Genomic DNA, 17,590 nt, shown 5'->3' on the forward strand with positions numbered 1-17,590 from the left:
TACGATCTGCCATCCTCTGATGATCCAGCATGATTCCCCTAGTTGAGCCAGATTGTCCCGGACTCGAGCGTGCAGCAGGCGAACATGTTCTTTTCGTACGAGCAAGAAGATGAGCGGAGGGTCACCTGGTAGCATAATGGGATGTTTGGCACTTTCCCGGTTACTAATGAATTGTAAACGTCCGTCAATTCGTACGAGGCCCTCCTCGTCGATATACGGGTTGAACGACGTTATAGACAACTCCCTTGCGAGGGGCATTCGCCGGGTGAAGCTCTTGATGTCCTCTCCAAAAGTTGTTTTTTGGACAGTGGCGAACCAATACGCCTCAGGTGTTAATAGTTTGTTCGGTAGTAAGTGGTCAATTCCGTTTTCCTTCTTTGTTTGTGCAATTATATGCAACGCGTTAAATCCACGCGGTTCCCCGGACAACCCTGGTGTAAGAGCTGTACTCCTCTACATTCATGATTGCAGGGGGCGCTGTTGAATACTGGAATTACCGACACTTTCCTCTTCTCCAGGTAGCACTCTGATATTAATGTAGTTGATTCTTCATAGTCGGCCAGCATGACTCAGGTCCATTCAACCAGCTAAATCCGTTCCACCAGAGTGCGCTTTCCAGTAAGGCTGATGGCAGGATTGTGCGTGTCAAGAGGTCTGCGGGATTTTCAGTTCCAGAGCAGTGTCCCCGATTCTTCGAATCCGTCAGCTGCTGTACCTGAGTCACCCGGTTGCTACGAAGTGCCTCCACCGGTTAGCCGATCCCCTTGTCAAATAGACGGCCACGGTTGAGTCGGTTCAAAGGAGTGTATAAGTGTTCTCCAAGCGTAACACCTTGGTCATGTAGTGCAACAGTCGAGCACCGATCAGAGCTCCCATCAGCTCGAGGCGTGGGAGCGAGAGGCGCTTGAGAGGAGCTACCCTGGGTTTGACCGTGACTAAGTTTAAGCTCACTTTTCCACATCTTTTCTCTGTGGGGATATACGCCACTGCGCCGTATGCTTTTGAACTTGCTTCACAGAGATGTGTAACACTTTCTTCGACTCATCGCTATCGCTCCGAAAGTCTTGTACGAGCATTCTCGCTACGGACACGTGTTAAATTCAAGGCAGCTCCCTGCACCACTGAACCCACTCGACCCTCCGTTCCTCAGGCAAGAGCTCATTTCAATCGACTCCGAGCTCCCACATCTCGCTACGGACACGTGTTGAATTCAGGGCCAGCTCCCTGCACCACTAATCCCACTCGACACTCAGTTCCTCTGGCAGGGATTAATTCCAATCGACTACGAGCTCCCACAGCCTCCGGGAACATAATCTTGACGCTTGTTATTATGAGAGCTAGAAATCCAAATGGATCTAAACTCGTCGTCACCTGAAGTACTAATCTCTTGCTGTTCAATCTCGACAAGAGAAAATCGATGAGGGAGGTGATTCTGTACTCGAACTTATCTGTCCGCAGGCTCTAGCCCCCTCCTAGGACCTTTGCTGCACCCGCGTGTTCAAAGTTAGCATAGGTAAGTTTGGTCTCCCCGTCTTCCAACGTTCCTATCAGTCCTAAATCGTTACACATTAACTTCTGGAGTCGCATTCCGGCGCGATTCATGATTTCGGCCGTCTCCTCACAAAATATTCTCGCCTCCTGCTGGTTGCCCACTCCCGTGACAAGGTCGTCCACATAGAAGTGGTCCCGCAGAACATTTGCCGTCGCCCTGCAAGCTTCTGAGATGATGCTCTAGTGTAGCAGCTAGCAGAAAAGGGCTTGACGTCGCGCCGAAAGGCACACGTGTCATTTGATTAAGTCAATACTGCTGTAAGTTCTTCGCAGTCCCTTGGCATTCTTTCGTACCAAAGGAACCGTACTGCGCTCCGATCTCTTTCCGAGAGTGACACCTGCAGTTAGGCCTTCTCGATGTCGGCGATGACAGCGATTTTGTGGGTGCGGAGCCTGATTAGCAGGTCGATCAGCTGTTGGTTCAATTTTGGACCACTTTCTAAAACGTCATTTAGAGAAAGTTTACCTCCCATACTCGACGATACGTCGAAGGTCACTCTCAGCTTAGTTGTTTGACTTCCGTGACGCACAACCGCCTGGTGTGGCATGTAATAGACCGGGCCCTTCGGCAAGGTTGCCTTTTTTCTCGACTCGTTCGGCGTGGCCTTTTGTGACGTAGTCTCGGACGCAGTGGTCACGCTTTATCAAAAACTGTTCGTTCCTTAAGAGACGGGCGGTTTGTAATCTGAGACGGCTCTCAGCTTTTTCCAAGTTGTTCGTAAACTTTTTGGCTATTGACTTCCATGAAAGCGACAGCTGGTAGCGATCGTCTTGGAATTCGATGGTTTCTTGGTGATTCTGAAGTACGGCGTCTTGGTGGCTTGTTGTGGGTTGGAGTTTTTTTATTCCAAGGTGCTTGAGCTCCCAGAACGACTTGAGCTGCGTGGATATTTCGTTGTCAATTTCCTCTGACACGATTACCCTCATTATGCTTCTAGGGGAGGTACAAATCGCCGTCGATCTGGTTGTTCCCGCCTGGCCTTGCAGGGTCCATCCGGAGGTCGTGTCTACTGCCATCAGTGTAGGGGTTAGACGGTCATGGTATGCAAGGCTGCTGCTGAAGCAATAGGGCCTGTCTTGTTGCCTTTCTTTTTGTAATGCCCAGGCTCCTCGGTCGGCTGGTGTCTCTGCGCCTCTACCGATTGCATTTTCTCGCGAGATTCGGTCTCTTTCTTTAGGACGCACCAAAAAGTCTCTAATTAATCGTCCTCCGCTATTTTTTCGTCTTGTCTCCGATAGTCTCCACGGGCACGGCTTTCTTTAACACGGTTAGCAGCAATACTCCGTATGTGCTAACACTGACCCCGAGAGCTTTAAGGCTCCTCACACCCGTCAGCGCCTCGTCAATGAGGGAACGGAGTTTGTGGACGCCTTGGAATTTTCGTACCGGTTGTATATGCTGAGCAGCCTCGACAGATGATCGGCGATAATGCGGTGTTTTCGGCCAAACCTTTCCCGAAGAATTTTGAAAGCCTGCTCGTAATTTGCCTCTGTCAGGTCAAGCCCTGCCACAGCCACGGCTGTCTTTTCTCTGAGGTAGCTGCTCGGGTACTTGAATTTATCGACCCTCGACACTGTCAGGTTCGCGTTGATAGTTAAGTCGAACTGACTCCAGAAACCCCCGCCGCTCCACGGTTCCCGTGTTCACCTTCAAATTTCGATATCTCCCATTTGGGGAGCTTTACTGCTGGGTGGGTCTGTTCGACTGTCATGCTCGTTCTGGCGTCAGTGTTGGTTGGTGAACTTGTCAAGGCTCTGTCACTCAGGCAGGCCTTATCTCTGAGCATGACCTTCAGTTTAGTCTGCTGCGCTGATCCTCTCCTTGTAGCCTTCGCTGCATGTAATCTCCTCTTCTAAGGCCTCGTCTTCAATTCCTTGCTCAATATCGCTATCGAGTTCATTGAGCGAGTCCTCTTTCAGAACGAGAAGGTCAAATTTGGTTTCCAGCTCACCGACAGTCGTTGGATCCGCTATGGCGGCGGCTTCGTTGATAAGCTTGGTTGGCGCTGATAGCACCACAGTCCGCTTTCGCTTTGCTCCGTCGGTAAAGGCTGTTTGCGCTGTACCCGTCTTCTCTTGCAGTTTCTTCTCAAGGGTTACCAAATTGTTCAGGAATTTAATCACAACGTTGCTTTTGTCACTCAATTTCACTTTTAAACGGAGAGAGTTAATTTTGTGTCTGTCATCGTTGCGCTCCTTTGTCGATCAGTCTCGGAGACCCCGTCAACCCCGTTCCGTGATCATTTTCCTTCTCCTCCTTCCGCCGACGTTTCAGATTTTGTTTTGTTTCCGATCTTCTTTTCGCACCCCCAGATGTATCTTGTGATGAACGGTAGCAGCCATATACTCTTGCTCAAGTCTAGAGGAAAAGGTCCGCCATTTTCTTATGCATTCTGGCTGCTGCAAGCGGCGGAACATTGAGGCAGGCCTCTGGAGTCCCGCGCATGGTTACCAACTAGCTTTACGTCTTCGCTAGATTTCACGGTCTTCCTAGGGACAAATTCACGTACTGACCGGTGGAAAGATATTCTCTTTCCTTTCGAAGCTTTCGTTTTGCATAGAAAGCAGGTGTACTGTACGGCATCGCGTCAACGCAAAACTAAACCAAATGAGTGGCTTCGCGCTAGGGTTATGATAGGCGCGCCCCGGGAATACGAAACCGCGTAACCACCAGATTTCCGAGATTTCGGCAGAAGAGAATTTAATTCAGCGTAATGAGTATACTGCTTTTTATAAGCGTTAGAATAGCTCTGAATTTTGTTTACAACGTTAAAATATCACTCTTTATTGTGCTGAGAGTTTTCAGTCTTCGCGGTTACCATTGCGACTGTCGTCCTTCAGCTGGCAACATTGGTTTCTTTCTCTCGTGTTCTGTCACGCTCTTTCACGATCTTTCACTCTGGACTCCAGATGTCGGCGCACAGGATTTGCAACTCCTCCTCACCCACCTTGACCTTTACACTCTGTGATAAAGTTCGCCCGATTTGGTGTAAATATTACGTGAGGCCGCGGGCGAAGCTCAGTCCGTCAGGAGCCTGCTGATGTTACTTAAACATCCTCGTGCACGTATTTTTTTTTTTTTTTTGTGGGGGGGGGGGGGGGGGGGGATTTAATTTTGTTTCGTTCAAAGTCACATTTTACAACAAATCGTTTGGCGTCGCGCGATATAAATTAATTTAAATCTTGAAAGAAAACACAATGAAAGTCCAAATGCCCAATGGTGATCGTATTTCGGCGCCTGAGCTGAAGGATTGCACAGAAAAGATACAATTATAACGCTGAGGCCCTGGCAATCGTTTTGGCGTCGCGCAATTTGAAATTAAGGTCGCGGAAATGTGTTTTTGTAAATCTAAATGACTGCTTTACGTCATTAGACACTTGTGAACGCTTTTTATTTTGTACACTTTTTGCTAAGGCCCCAAATTCCGTCGCAATATGAAGAGTTTTCTCTTTGTTTTTTTTTTTTTTTTTTGTTTTTTTCATCACACGTTATCATCCACTACCGGATGTACCAAGGTCTCTCTTTGACCTCGTTCCAATCATCTTCAAACCGCTTTTCCTGATAAGGTAATCACAACGCCGAAGCAATATTCCACAATCTTCTATGTGCACTGGCTTACATCCCCAAAAACAATGAGAAACAAGACTTACCTTACATTGAGTGTGCCAGACGTCTCGCTATGCATTATTGTGTCTTAATTAATACTGTGTTTTATCACCTGAATCCACGAGAAAACTGTCACAAAGAACCGTTACGAAAGACCGTCAGGTCAATTTCCCGCTTATTTTACGGAGAAAATATTGTCACGTGATGTCAATTTTCCCGCTTAATTTACGGGTAAATTATTCCCGCTAAATTTAGGGGGCATCCGAAGACAGGTGACCACGTCATGTGGCCTCAAATCACGTGACATCAACTTCTACGCGGTGGTAGTTTGCGCTCAGCACATTCTGTTCTCCATGGTCTTTTTGGCATGATCAAGTTTGTGCAATGTTTTAGAACGCAGCTCTTAGGCACCCGTTTCCGGCTTGAGCGGCGTCGCCGTCGCCGTCGGCGTAACCGCGCGGTGCATTATGGGTAAATTTTCCCGAAGGAACCCGAGGTCCTCTTGAAGGACCTCGGGTTCCTTCGAGAGGACCTCGGGAGAACCTCGGGTTCCTTCGAGAGGACCACGGGAGAACCTCGGGTTTCTTCGGGAGGACCTCGGGAGGACCTCGGGAGAACTTCGGATTCCTACGGGAGGACCTCGGGAGGACCTCGGATTCCTTCGGGAGGACCTCGGGAGGACCTTGGGAGGGCCTCGGGTTCCTTCGCGAGGACCTCGGGTTCCTTCGGGAGGACCTCGGGTTCCTTCGGGAGGACCTCGGGAGGACCTCGGGTACCGCGCGGTGCATTATGGGTAAATTTTCCCGAAGGAACCCGAGGTCCTCCCGAAGGACCTCGGGTTCCTTCGAGAGGACCTCGGGATAACCTCGGGTTTCTTCGGGAGGACATCGGGAGAACCTCAAGTTCCTACGGGAGGACCTCGGGAGGACCTCGGATTCCTTCGGGAGGACCTCGGGAGGACCTCGGGTTCCTTCGGGAGGACCTTGGGAGGGCCTCGGGTTCCTTCGGGAGGACCTCGGGAGGACCTCGGGTACCCCCTCCCCGAGGTCACGTGACCCCTGCCCCCACGGTCACATGACCCCTCCCTGCCAGGGTCAGGTGACCCCTCCCCCCCCCCCCCCCGAGATCACGTGACCCTCTTTCCCCGAGGTGAAGTGACCCCTCCCCCCCTGAGGTCAGGTGACCCCCCGAAGGAAATTGAAGAATGAGGGGAAGAGGAGGAGAAGGAGGAGGAAGAGGGTTATACCCTCCTCTTAGTACCCTTCCCTCCTTCTCCTCAAGAGCTGCGCTTCAATTCGGCGTTACAGGCAGTTGTAAACGGCTTTCACTTTTTGTTCTACTTTTAACTGACGACCCATAACGTTCCTTTTACAGGATAGGCATCCGACCATGGATTTTGAAGAGGCCCTCAAGTCCGTCGGAGGCTACGGTGTGTTCAACAAGGTCATCCTAAACGCCCTGTTGGTCATCAGCACATGGCACGCCGCATTCTGTTACATGGGCAATTTGCTCGCGCACGTGACTCCACCAAGTCAGTGGTGTTTTCAAAACGACGTCAATGCTAGTATTGTGGACGTGACATCATTGCCCAGGGGAAAGTGCCAGATGATGTTTCCTTCGGAAGACGGTAGTTACATGAACGCTACAATGTCAGGAGGCGACGCTATGACCTGCCCAACTGGATGGAGGTACGACAACACAGAATTCCTGACTACGGTTACCATGGAGGTATGCAACAGTTTGTGTAGCACATTTTCCGATCTCTAATTCGTGACGTGAATAAAAAAAAAGTTAAGTTATTGCTGAAGTTCGTTCATTTTTCTTTAAATCTGACTTGCAACCCTTCCAGGGTTTTTTCCGTTTTTTTCTTTTTATATAAAGTGCGTGACCGGGAATATAGCAAGTATTCAGTTCTATGCCAATCCCTTAGACAGTCCCATATCAAGCTGTTGCTTCTCACGTCAATAATATGTTGTTAGTGAGGCGTCTAGGAAAGGAGTAATACATTTAGTGCTGCGGCCTAGGAAAGACAGCACCAGGGAACGAACTCAAATTGATAAATAAAAACTGATCAAACTTAGTGCTGTGCTTCCCTCAAAATTATGTGCCAAGAACCTCCGAATTCAGCGAAAGATTTGTTTTAAAAAACACATCCTTAAATAGGTCCCCCACCAACAGGAGACAGCACTGCCTCAAGGTCACACTACCGAGGTCAAGCAACCAACACAAAGGAAAAAGATGAGCACTTCGACTACACTCACCCCCTAGCGACCGACGTTAGGACACTCGATCGAAGGGACACAGGGGAGAACAAAATCTATTTTGAATATCCCCCCTCCCTCCTCCCTCCAACGTCGACTGATCTGGGGTCACTCGTTTGAAGAACAAAGCGGGACAAAAAGTACCCACACAAAAAAAATGTAAGTGTTAAGGAGATTTCTAATAGGGTACAGTAAGAGCAATATGCATATTGCTAAAACTATCCTAATTCCTGGAAACCATCAACGAATTCTTTAATTAAACGTTTAAATACGTCTCTTTCTTTACGCAATCTCAGTGTCTTTGCCGAAAAACACAACAATTGATTCACTGGGACATTTGTTTGGTAAAATCGGAAGCCTCATTGCAATTCTTGACAGCTCTCTTGTCCCTGCTCCAAGGTTACCATGCCAATGTTTTGTCATTCATCACAATAGTAACGTCATGATAATCAATTTTAGTAAACCCAAAATATGAGCAGATAAGCGGTCTGCATCTTACAGGGCAGCGTCATTTTGAATGTTACACCTTTGGCCATCTCGTGTAATTTTTATGGAATATCATATCTTTCTAAATCTCAACTTCATAACCACGCCCAAGCAAGGCTCTTACAAACCATTCCTTCTTTGTCAATTTCTCTGTGTCTATGATTATCGCACTTCCTCTACAACTCTGTATCTCATCTCGATTTCTTGCGTGAACTGCGTTCAGTGGCGAAGCTTACGAAATCGGCAAATACGTATTTACACGAATAATAGCCGCAGGGTTTATGAAAATAACCTGAGGGTGCGCTTTTCCGCGGAGCACGCGCATTGCCAATCACCGCGATCGACAGCATGATTCCAGCGGTTTACAGGACAGACATAACGTCTTGGCGCGAAGATACCATTTGTGAAGACTGCATTTGTATGGAGACTCGTGTTCTTGATCTAGTTATTCGCGATGTTATTTACGCGCAACGCGATTATTGGCAATATATGTGCTCTGCGGGAAAGTAGACACAAGAGCCTTGTTCATAAATGGTGCGGCTATTACTCGAGTAAGTACGGTATTGTACGGCCGTTCCAGATTGTGGGATGGCGTCAAGCTACAGCTGTCCTACTGTTATTTCTTGCAGAACCAGTGGGTCTGCGGTGAAAGCCGGAAGATGTATGCCGTTCACACAGCTTATTGGGTTGGTTCTATGACAGGCAATCTTATCGCTGGATATTTTTCAGACAGGTACGCTTTTTTTTTTTTTACTTGAACAAATATTTGTGTCCCAACAATATAAAAGAATTTCGTGCTATCCTGTTATTATTTTTGTTGCTTTCTTTTTGTTTCATATCTTAAAAACATGCTCTCTCTACGAAATTATGCAAACATCGTTACATAAAGGATCGAGCACGCTTTGATTTAAAATTTATGCAAAGTATAACAATAATAATAAAAAAAAACGTTAGATAAAGGTCTACCTAAACATGCGTCGTTGATTTTTTTTTAATTAGCATTTCATGAACAAATGGATATATATTGGTACCGTTTATAATACAGCCTTGATGCAACTGTCAAATATAATGTCTTAAATTTGAAATTCCATTTTCCAAAGGCGTGTTCAAAAAAATGTAACCTGCCATTAGGTGGCGAGGTAACGTTATTAAGCTGAACGTGCCATGAAGGCTATTATCTGCAGTGCACTCTAAAATGTCTCTGAAGAAAGAGCCAATGTATTTCTACTGTTGTTGTTGTTGTTGTTGTTGTTGTTGTTGTTGTTGTTGTTGTTGTTGTTGTTGTTGTTGTTGCTTATTTTTTAGGCGTTTGACGACACTTATTACAACAGGCGTCTTTAGCGACGAAACACAATATCTAACCTTTTGTTTAGATAAATAGTAATATATGTTACAAACAAAACATTTAGATGACCCACAAAGAAATATTAAAATCTCCATCTTCTGTGACGTTTTATGCTAAATAATAAATTAACAAATACGTACTTAGAATGAATTACTGTCTAATCCCCGAATTTACATCTATAACGTATACATTTATTAAGTAGCGGTATTTTTGTCAGTAAAACATTATTTCAACCCTAGCAAAACATTTTTTTCTTCATATACAGGTTCATCATGAAATAAATGGGATTGGTTCGTGCGACGCTGGGTCAAACGTTTTGCTACACGTTTGACTTCCTTTAGTCAAAGAACACAGACAATCCATTTTTGAAAACATTACGGTATCCTGACGTCATATTTCACCAGAATTAATCGAATTACACACGTGATTTAACTGGCCCCTAAAACCGTGCCGAAGGGTGAGTGAGGAGTTGACGCTTGCATGCTATAAGAATGTTGTTCAGATAGTATCGGTGGCCCAACTACTTTGAGTACGAAACAAGAAGAGATTTGTTAATCATTATCGATCTTAGGTTTAGAACCATCTTTATGCAAAGGCACAACGCTGCAGCGTTCTTTCGTTATTTCCGTTGCTTGACAAATGAGACAATTTTGTGAACAAACCACGAAAGCGCTACACAAAACTCTAGCACATTCGCAAAATGCCAATGCAGGACCAGCTTCACCACAAATGATTGATGCGCGAATGTTCTGTAGTTTTAAATGCTTTAGCATTTATTGCCCTGCAGGTGCTTGCAGCCGCCTTTTGTTTGGACGGTCGTGGTTTGAACTGGATTGGACTATACTGGTTTCGTCAGGCCGCGGGGCGGTTTCGCAGTGCTCTTTCGCTCCATTCGTTCACTTGTTACGTTCATCTTTCTCTCTTACAAGAGAGAAAGAGTCTTCTTGCACGCTTCCAACAATAACACGCCGCGGCAGCGGAACAGGAGGGGATCGAGCGGCCGTGGAGGTACCACAACGTCGCGAAAGCGTAAAATCAAGACGCAGCGACGACGGCGTTTGCGCGAAACCCGCCGACACCCGGGGGGGGGGGGGGGGGGGGGGGGGGAGAGAGATTGACGCTTCGAAAACGGGCCACGGGCCGTGTACGCGGCGATCGAGGGAAGCTGTCGTAGCCGTATCCCAAACCGCCGACGCCCGGGGGGAACGGATGGACTGGCTTTCCGAAGACTGCAGTATACGGAACGTTGCGAGGTTGGAATTCCCATCCTTCGCCGAGTCGGGAACCCTGCTCTAAATGCTAACGCATTTGGTCGAGAATCAGCGTAACGACAGCAACGATTCTTTTTTTTCTTTTTTTTTTTTATTTCCAAGTGACACTCGCATAAGTTTTGAAGCAATGCAAAATCAGAAAAACCTCTGAGACTATATAGTGACTTTAAGAAACGCAGGGTGTGGTTTATAACCTCTTCTCCTTGTGCTTTGTGATTGCTTCTTTGACACTTTTCTCGGCTTATGTCGCAATCTGATTAGCTGCGCAGAGATGACAAGATGCGCTGAACTCGCCGAGCCCTGAGTTCTTTGTTAAGCTGTCAGTGACCACAGGTCTTACGTTCAGCCTTACTCAGCGGCATTATGCTTTGTTGTAACGTCACGTGACTCTCTCTTGGCAGAATCGGCAGAAAGAAGATATTCATGATGCTGACGATGATCGGTGCCCTCGGAAATGTCTTGGGGGTCTTCTTCACTGGATTCCGAAGCTTCGTAGCTCTACGTTTCTTCACTGGCATGGGTTCGGAGGCCGTTTCAGGCACGGCGTTTATCATCGGTGAGCGTCGTCCTTGAGAACTGCACAATCGTCGATGGTTTTATTTGAAGATAAACGTACAATAATACGTCCGTGCACTTTTGCAGCACTTATACCTCGGGCGAAAAATGCCGAATCACTGGGCTATGAATGGATGCGCAGCGTTTGATAATCCGCAGAAAAGAGCTATTGCGCATGGTCAGAACACCTCCACAACCCAGTGGACAAAAAGAAGAGAAAGGCGAGAACCACGACTAACTGCCACTAAACACAGGGGACTAGACGGACAAAACCTCTGGTGTCAAGGACGGACAAAATTACGGGGCAGCAAACTGATGATCGAGGCAAATTCGTAGAAACCACACGGATGATTATGCATGAATGCGAGAGCATTTGTCGTTGCACACAGCCAAATTAAAGGGACCATGAAATGACCTTTTTACTTTTTCCAGATAACTTTTACATTGAACCGTCAATGTTCACTGAATGCCGAGGCATCCGTTTTCGTCTCGGTTTATTAACTTCTACACAAAAAATTAATGAAATATCAACTTTTTCTTTCTCTCAAACTGACCGCAAAACAAGCCGTGGCGTACGCTGTTTCCGGAACCGGAAGTTTTCTCGGCAGTAGGAGAATGGGAGCGTTAGCGGCGACGAGTTGGGGCGCGCCGGTAGGTTTTACTGCGCTGATGTCACCCACGTATTTTCTGAATCGGCGCCTCTCATCGCCGCATCGCAGCTGAGCGAAATTCAATGACATATGCATGCGCTACAGCGACAGCATGGGATATGCCGGTATGCCTGTTGGGAAGTGCAGCGAATCTTCCGGTAAAGACTCCAGAAGTCAACCCAACTGTCATTGTTGGTAAAAGGCGGCCCGTGTCAGTCGTTTGCAAAGCGACGTAGGTGGAAACAAATTGCCGCGGCGTTTTTCGCGGCCTCGGAGATGCAGGAGCGAGCCGACGTTAAAAAAAGATACGTCTGAACTACGAGTGTCAGCAAGAGCCAAGTAAATACCTGTTCACACTCGGAGCTGACGCGCACGTTTGATGGAAGTGCTGTATTCGCGCTGTTGGTAAGCGCTTCGGGACCGTTCTTTTACGATTGCAACTCGATACTGACGCGACACTCGGCAAAGAAAGGTTGGACCGGGGTTGTACGTATACCTCCCACGAACTGTTATAGCTCGACAGTGACGTGCAGTCTGTCAGAATAAAAATGGCATACCAATAACAAAGTGTACATACTGTGTTACGAAGGTAATCCATACGGCATTTATTTCAGCTCTATATCACACAAAAAAAGAAGATAGAACCGATGAGAGTCCCTTTTCGACGAGTGTTCGTCCCATCCTCCCACTCTTCATTGAAGAGAAAAAATAAACTTGAACTTGAACTTGAACTTGAACACTGCCTCGGAAAACAAGGGGAAGAGATTGACCTCACCTCTTAATCTAAAATTGAGGTCAGCGAACAAACTATAATACGGGAAAAGTCCACAAGGGTAGCGCGGGCATATTCCATTCAGCACGCCAGCCGGTCGAAGGCAGACGGTCTTGCGACGAAGCAACGCTGGCAACGCTGCGCCGAGTCGGAGTGCCCGCTAGGCCTATATTCTGAGCAGCTCGCTTCGTCGGAGTTTGCCGTAGTCGCTTTTCTCGTGTGTTTGTGGATCCAGCGTTCTTGTTCGTCGTGGTCTGTTTTAAGTACTTTTTTTCTTGCTGCTTGAAGTCGGCAGGCGTGAGAAGAACACGTAGAAAAATAAACGTTCAGTCAGTCAGAGTTTTGAGAGGAAGGAAATCAAAGGAAATAACCGCTGGAGAAGGGGAACAAGAGGTACAAAGGACAAACACAAATCTCAAGCTCGCTTGCACCTTTGCATTTAATTGTATTCTAGAAATAACCGTTCGTCGGTTGTCGCGACCCAAGCGACCCAAGTAACTGAAGTCGGCCCTGCACTACTGCGTACGCGCAGTAGTTGCTTCGTTTACCACACGATAGATGGCGCTTGGCTCTCAGCATTATCAAATTTGGCAACTTTCGCCACACATCTCTAATTATGCTACAAAATGTGGATCTGAATATTAATTAACAAAACTTTTCGGAAACATTTGCCGGCTATTTATTGTTTACGATCGCGGTGCTGGTGAGGTAGGCTCTTTCCTAATAGGCGACGTGGATTCGGCTGACGTGCTCCGTTTCTGCGGATGTATCATAGTGAAAAGGCAGCGAGCTTTCGAAGGAAAGAAGGCGCAAAACAGTCCAGTTTTCTTTTAAAAGTTCTATAGCAAATAATTTTTTGGGGCTCCCTATTGTTGTGTCTTTGTGTTTCTTTTCATACCTTTTACGACGTGCGGTAGATGAAATTCGGGTTTAAAATCATTTCATGGTCCCTTTAAGCGTTGAAACTAAACTTGTGCATAGGTAGCGACGTCAATTTTTCCGCTAAATTTAACGGGGAGACTCGCAGCTAAATTTAGAGTCGTCCTTAAGATCGCCCTAGAGGTTGGTCCTTAGGGTCGTTCTCAATTTCGTCTTGGATGTGGTCCTCTAGGACGTCGTCCTCGACATCGCCCTTGACGACGTCTAGGACGACCTCCTATAGGACGACGTCACATACGACACCGGGATCGACCTCTAAGACGACTTCTAGGGCGACCTCAAGGACGACTTCTAGGACGACTTCAAGGAAGACCTCACAGACGACGTCAAAGACAACCTCTAGGACGAGCTCGAAAGTGATCTCAAAGACGACCTCTAGGACGAACTCAAGAACGACCTCTAGGACGACCTTTAAGACCACCTCTAGGACGCGTCCTCAATGACGATGTTGAGGACGACGTCCTAGGAGACGACGTCTAAGACGACCTGTAGGACCATGTCTAGGACGGCGTCAAGAGCGACGTCAAGGTCGTCGGGTCCCTCGAAGAGGGTGCGAATGTGAAGGAGCACGTACTGCTGGAGGCTCCGCATACGCGTGTCGCCATGGGGTGCAAGCACAGTGAGCTGGAAGTGTTTTCTGTGCATGCCTAATGCGCATTAGGAAGCCAGATACCAGATAGACAGATATCTGCGATGAGTAGATCAATAATGCTAGCGCATTAATACTGCCGCCCGCAGAGCCGAGAAGGCAACGCTTGGTCACGGTCTTCTAGAAGATTCCCGGTCATTCTCGCAGCAGACGTAACTTTCCCTCTGCTTTGTTATTCTCGAAAGTGCCAGTTCATCCTCGCCCCGAGCGCGCGACACTCGAACCTTCTTTGCTGAACTTTCGAGATAGTGACGCACGGTAGATAAGCAGCTGCCCGCGACCTTGTCAAGTCAGTTTCAGTCTCGTTCGAGCTCTCAGATTCGCCGCCGAATCGCCGCCTGCTTTTCTGCTACCTCGACGCTTTTTCTTTACTTATTTTTGGTTGGCACAAGTTCGCCCATTAAACCTCTATTTTCAGTTCACTGTTCACTTTCTCGTCACCTTAATTCGTGACATTTCTGGTGGAGGTGCGGGGTACAAAACCCGTTCAGCGTGCCCCTACAAAGAACTCGGTCAGCAAGCCCCATTTCCCGACGACCTTCCGTTGAAGACTCAGAGCATCGTGACAGCCGCCGTCTTCAAGGGCAAGCTCCTGAACTCGGACCCCTTCCGCAGAATTCAAAGAAGACCGCGACGATGACCGCTCCTCCCGTGGTTGTCCTGCCCGTCGCCCCCCGGTCGCCGACACCTTTCCATGGCGAAATTTATGAAGACGTTGAGGACTGTATCCTTCACTATGAGCGCGTGGCCCGCCACAACGGATGGAACGCCGAGCAACGCCTCCAGAACCTCTACTTTTCGCTGGAGGGTATTGCGAGGCATTGGTTCGAAAATCACGAGGCTTCGCTTACGTCGTGGGACATCTGTGTGGCCGAGTTGCAGCGGACGTTCGCCACCCTATACCGACGGGAGAGAGCAGGTCCCAACGAAAGCGTCGCCAGCTTCGTTCAAGACGTCCTGCGTCTGGGCGCGCGTGCCGACCCACAGGCCGCCGACGACAAGAAGCTGCGCGTCCTCATGCGCGGGGTAAGGGACGACATCTTTGGGGGCCTCGTCCGCAAACCTCCAACCACCGTCGATGCGTTTGTCATGGAGGCAACGAACATAGAGCGCGCCCTCCAAGCACGCGCCTCCTACTACCAACGACATCCCGGCGTCGTTGCCTCCACGCTGCTTAACGACGAGATCGGCGCCCGTTCCCGGAACATCCGTGAGGTTATCGGTGACGTCGTCCGGGACGTGTTCCAAAAGTTGCTACCTGCGGCCAGTCCTCCGGCATCCCTCTCCATCGCTGAGCCTGTCCGTGAAGAAATTCACCGGAGACTCCGGCCAAAGGTACACGGCACCATGGTGGCGCAAGAGGAGCCGACACTGAGCTACGGCGCCGTAGCCCGCCGACCGCCGCCTGTTGCCCATCAATACCGGTGTCATCTCGACGGGACAATCCAACGCCGCAAATCCTTCGACGCCAAGAACAAGCCCAAGACGTTCGCCCAGAGCGACCCTCGCCGAGGAAGACCGACGTGTGGCGAACCGCCGACCGACGCCCGCTCTGCAACCCTTGCGGGGAAGCCGACCATGTCTACCGCCGTTGCCCATACCGGCAGCTGGGGCTACGCGGCTTCCACCCCGACGACCCGCGACCGCGCTACGGAGAGCGACCTAGGGACATCGACGAATACCTCCGCCGTTCGCCATCGCCAGGACCGTCTCCCCGCCGCGGTTTCCGATCGCCGTCACCGCAACGCCCTGCATCGCCTCAGCGTAGGTCTCGCCGAGAAAGCCTGTCCCCCCTGCCTCGCCGGGAAAAATAAGCGCGGCCATACCGGGAGGTGGTATTGCCGAGGACGAACGACGCCAATATCCTCCACAAACGTCGGAGGGCTCCGACACTAGCGACAAGACGTATCAGAACGACACTTCTGTGACGGTGTCGAATAACCTCGACGTTACCATCGACGGCCACGACGCGAAGGCACTCGTCGACACCGGAGCAGACTATTCCGTTTTAAGTGGGAAGCTCTCTCGCCGCCTTCGGAAAGTGATGACGCCGTGGGATGGCCCGAAAATACGAACGGTGGCGGACATCTCATCACACCAGTGGCAAGGTGTACTGCGCGCATGGACATCCACGGAGAGACCTGCCCCGTGAAATTCGTCGTCCTCAAAGACTGTTCGAGAGACGTCATCCTTGGCAGGGACTTCCTCTGTGAGTACGGTGCGGTGATCGACCTTGGAGAAAACAGGTTGACGCTGCGAAAGCCCGTGCTACCTCCGGAGGGATCCAAAACGTCGCCAGCCGCCGTCCGAGTCATTGCGGACCACGTGAACCTGCCGCCACGGTCGAGTGTTCTTGTGCCCGTCGTTACCGACGCAGTTGCCAGCGGGGAAGTCCTTCTGGAAGGCAACGTCCAACTACTTCTCGGAAGAGGAATAGGCGTCGCAAGGGGCGTAGCAGAGCTGCAGGATGGACGTTGTGTGGTCCTCGTGACGAACTTTCGACCGGAGGCGCAGCATCTCACGAAAGGTGCCACTATAGGACACGTCGAGGAACTCCGGCCCGACGCTGAAATCGCCGCGATCTCCGACGAGCCCTCGCCATGTCAGCCGTCCAGTACAGTGCCGCCACAGCTCGACGTTAACCCCAAGCTCAGCGCCACGGAACGACGACAGCTCGGAGACCCCCTCGCCGAGTTCGACGACTGCTTTGCGACGACGTCGAGGGTGCGCCAGACAACAATTGCGAAACACCGCATCATTACCAACGAGGACGCGCTCCCTGTGCATCGGCCGCCGTACCGGGTCTCCCCAAAGGAACGAGAGGCCATTCATGAACAAGTACAGGAGATGCTCAACGACGACATCATTCAGCCTTCGAGCAGCCCGTGGGCCTCTCCAGTCGTGCTTGTAAAGGAGAAAGACGGAACGCTTCCATTCTGCGTTGACTACCGGCGGCTCAACGCGGTCACCAAGAAAGACGTGTATCCGCTCCCCCGCATCGACGACACGCTGTACCGGCTGCGCCACTCCCGATACTTTTCGTCGATGGACCTTAAGAGTGGCTACTGGCAGATCGAAGTCGACGAACGGGACCGAGAAAAGACTGCCTTCGTCACGCCCGACGGACTGTTTGAGTTCAAGGTGATGCCCTTCGGACTGTGCACGGCGCCGGCAACGTTCCAACGTGTCATGGACACCCTCCTGGCAGGCCTCAAGTGGCAGAGCTGTCTCGTTTATCTCGACGACGTCGTGGTATTCTCGGCCAACTTCGACGAGCATTTGCGACGCCTTCGGGCCGTTTTAGAGGCAATCAGGCCCGCAGGGCTGACCCTCAAGCCGACGAAGTGCCGGTTTGCCTACGGCGAACTGAAGTTCCTGGACAACGTTGTGAGCAACGAAGGTGTAAATCCTGACCCTGAGAAGACTCGCGCCGTAGCGGCCTTTCCACCGCCCACCGACAAAACGGCCGTCTGAAGATTCCTTGGACTTTGCGCATACTACCGG

At 49.6% G+C, this 17,590-nt stretch overlaps 1 protein-coding gene across 1 annotated transcript in view; it reads left to right on the plus strand.

Annotated features, from left to right (window-relative positions):
* Window positions 1–6,547: 6,547 nt before the first annotated feature.
* The window catches only part of LOC115333099 (organic cation transporter 1-like), a 31,478-nt gene continuing 20,435 nt past the window's right edge, over window positions 6,548–17,590 (plus strand). The window contains exons 1-3 of the mRNA XM_029995648.4: window positions 6,548–6,886; window positions 8,535–8,638; window positions 10,923–11,077. Coding sequence (XP_029851508.2) covers window positions 6,548–6,886; window positions 8,535–8,638; window positions 10,923–11,077 — 598 coding nt within the window. The remainder of the gene's footprint in view (window positions 6,887–8,534; window positions 8,639–10,922; window positions 11,078–17,590) is intronic.

Source organism: Ixodes scapularis, unplaced genomic scaffold, assembly GCF_016920785.2.
Source record: "Ixodes scapularis isolate PalLabHiFi unplaced genomic scaffold, ASM1692078v2 PGA_scaffold5__190_contigs__length_132052651, whole genome shotgun sequence".
Taxonomy (NCBI): Eukaryota; Metazoa; Arthropoda; class Arachnida; order Ixodida; family Ixodidae; genus Ixodes; species Ixodes scapularis.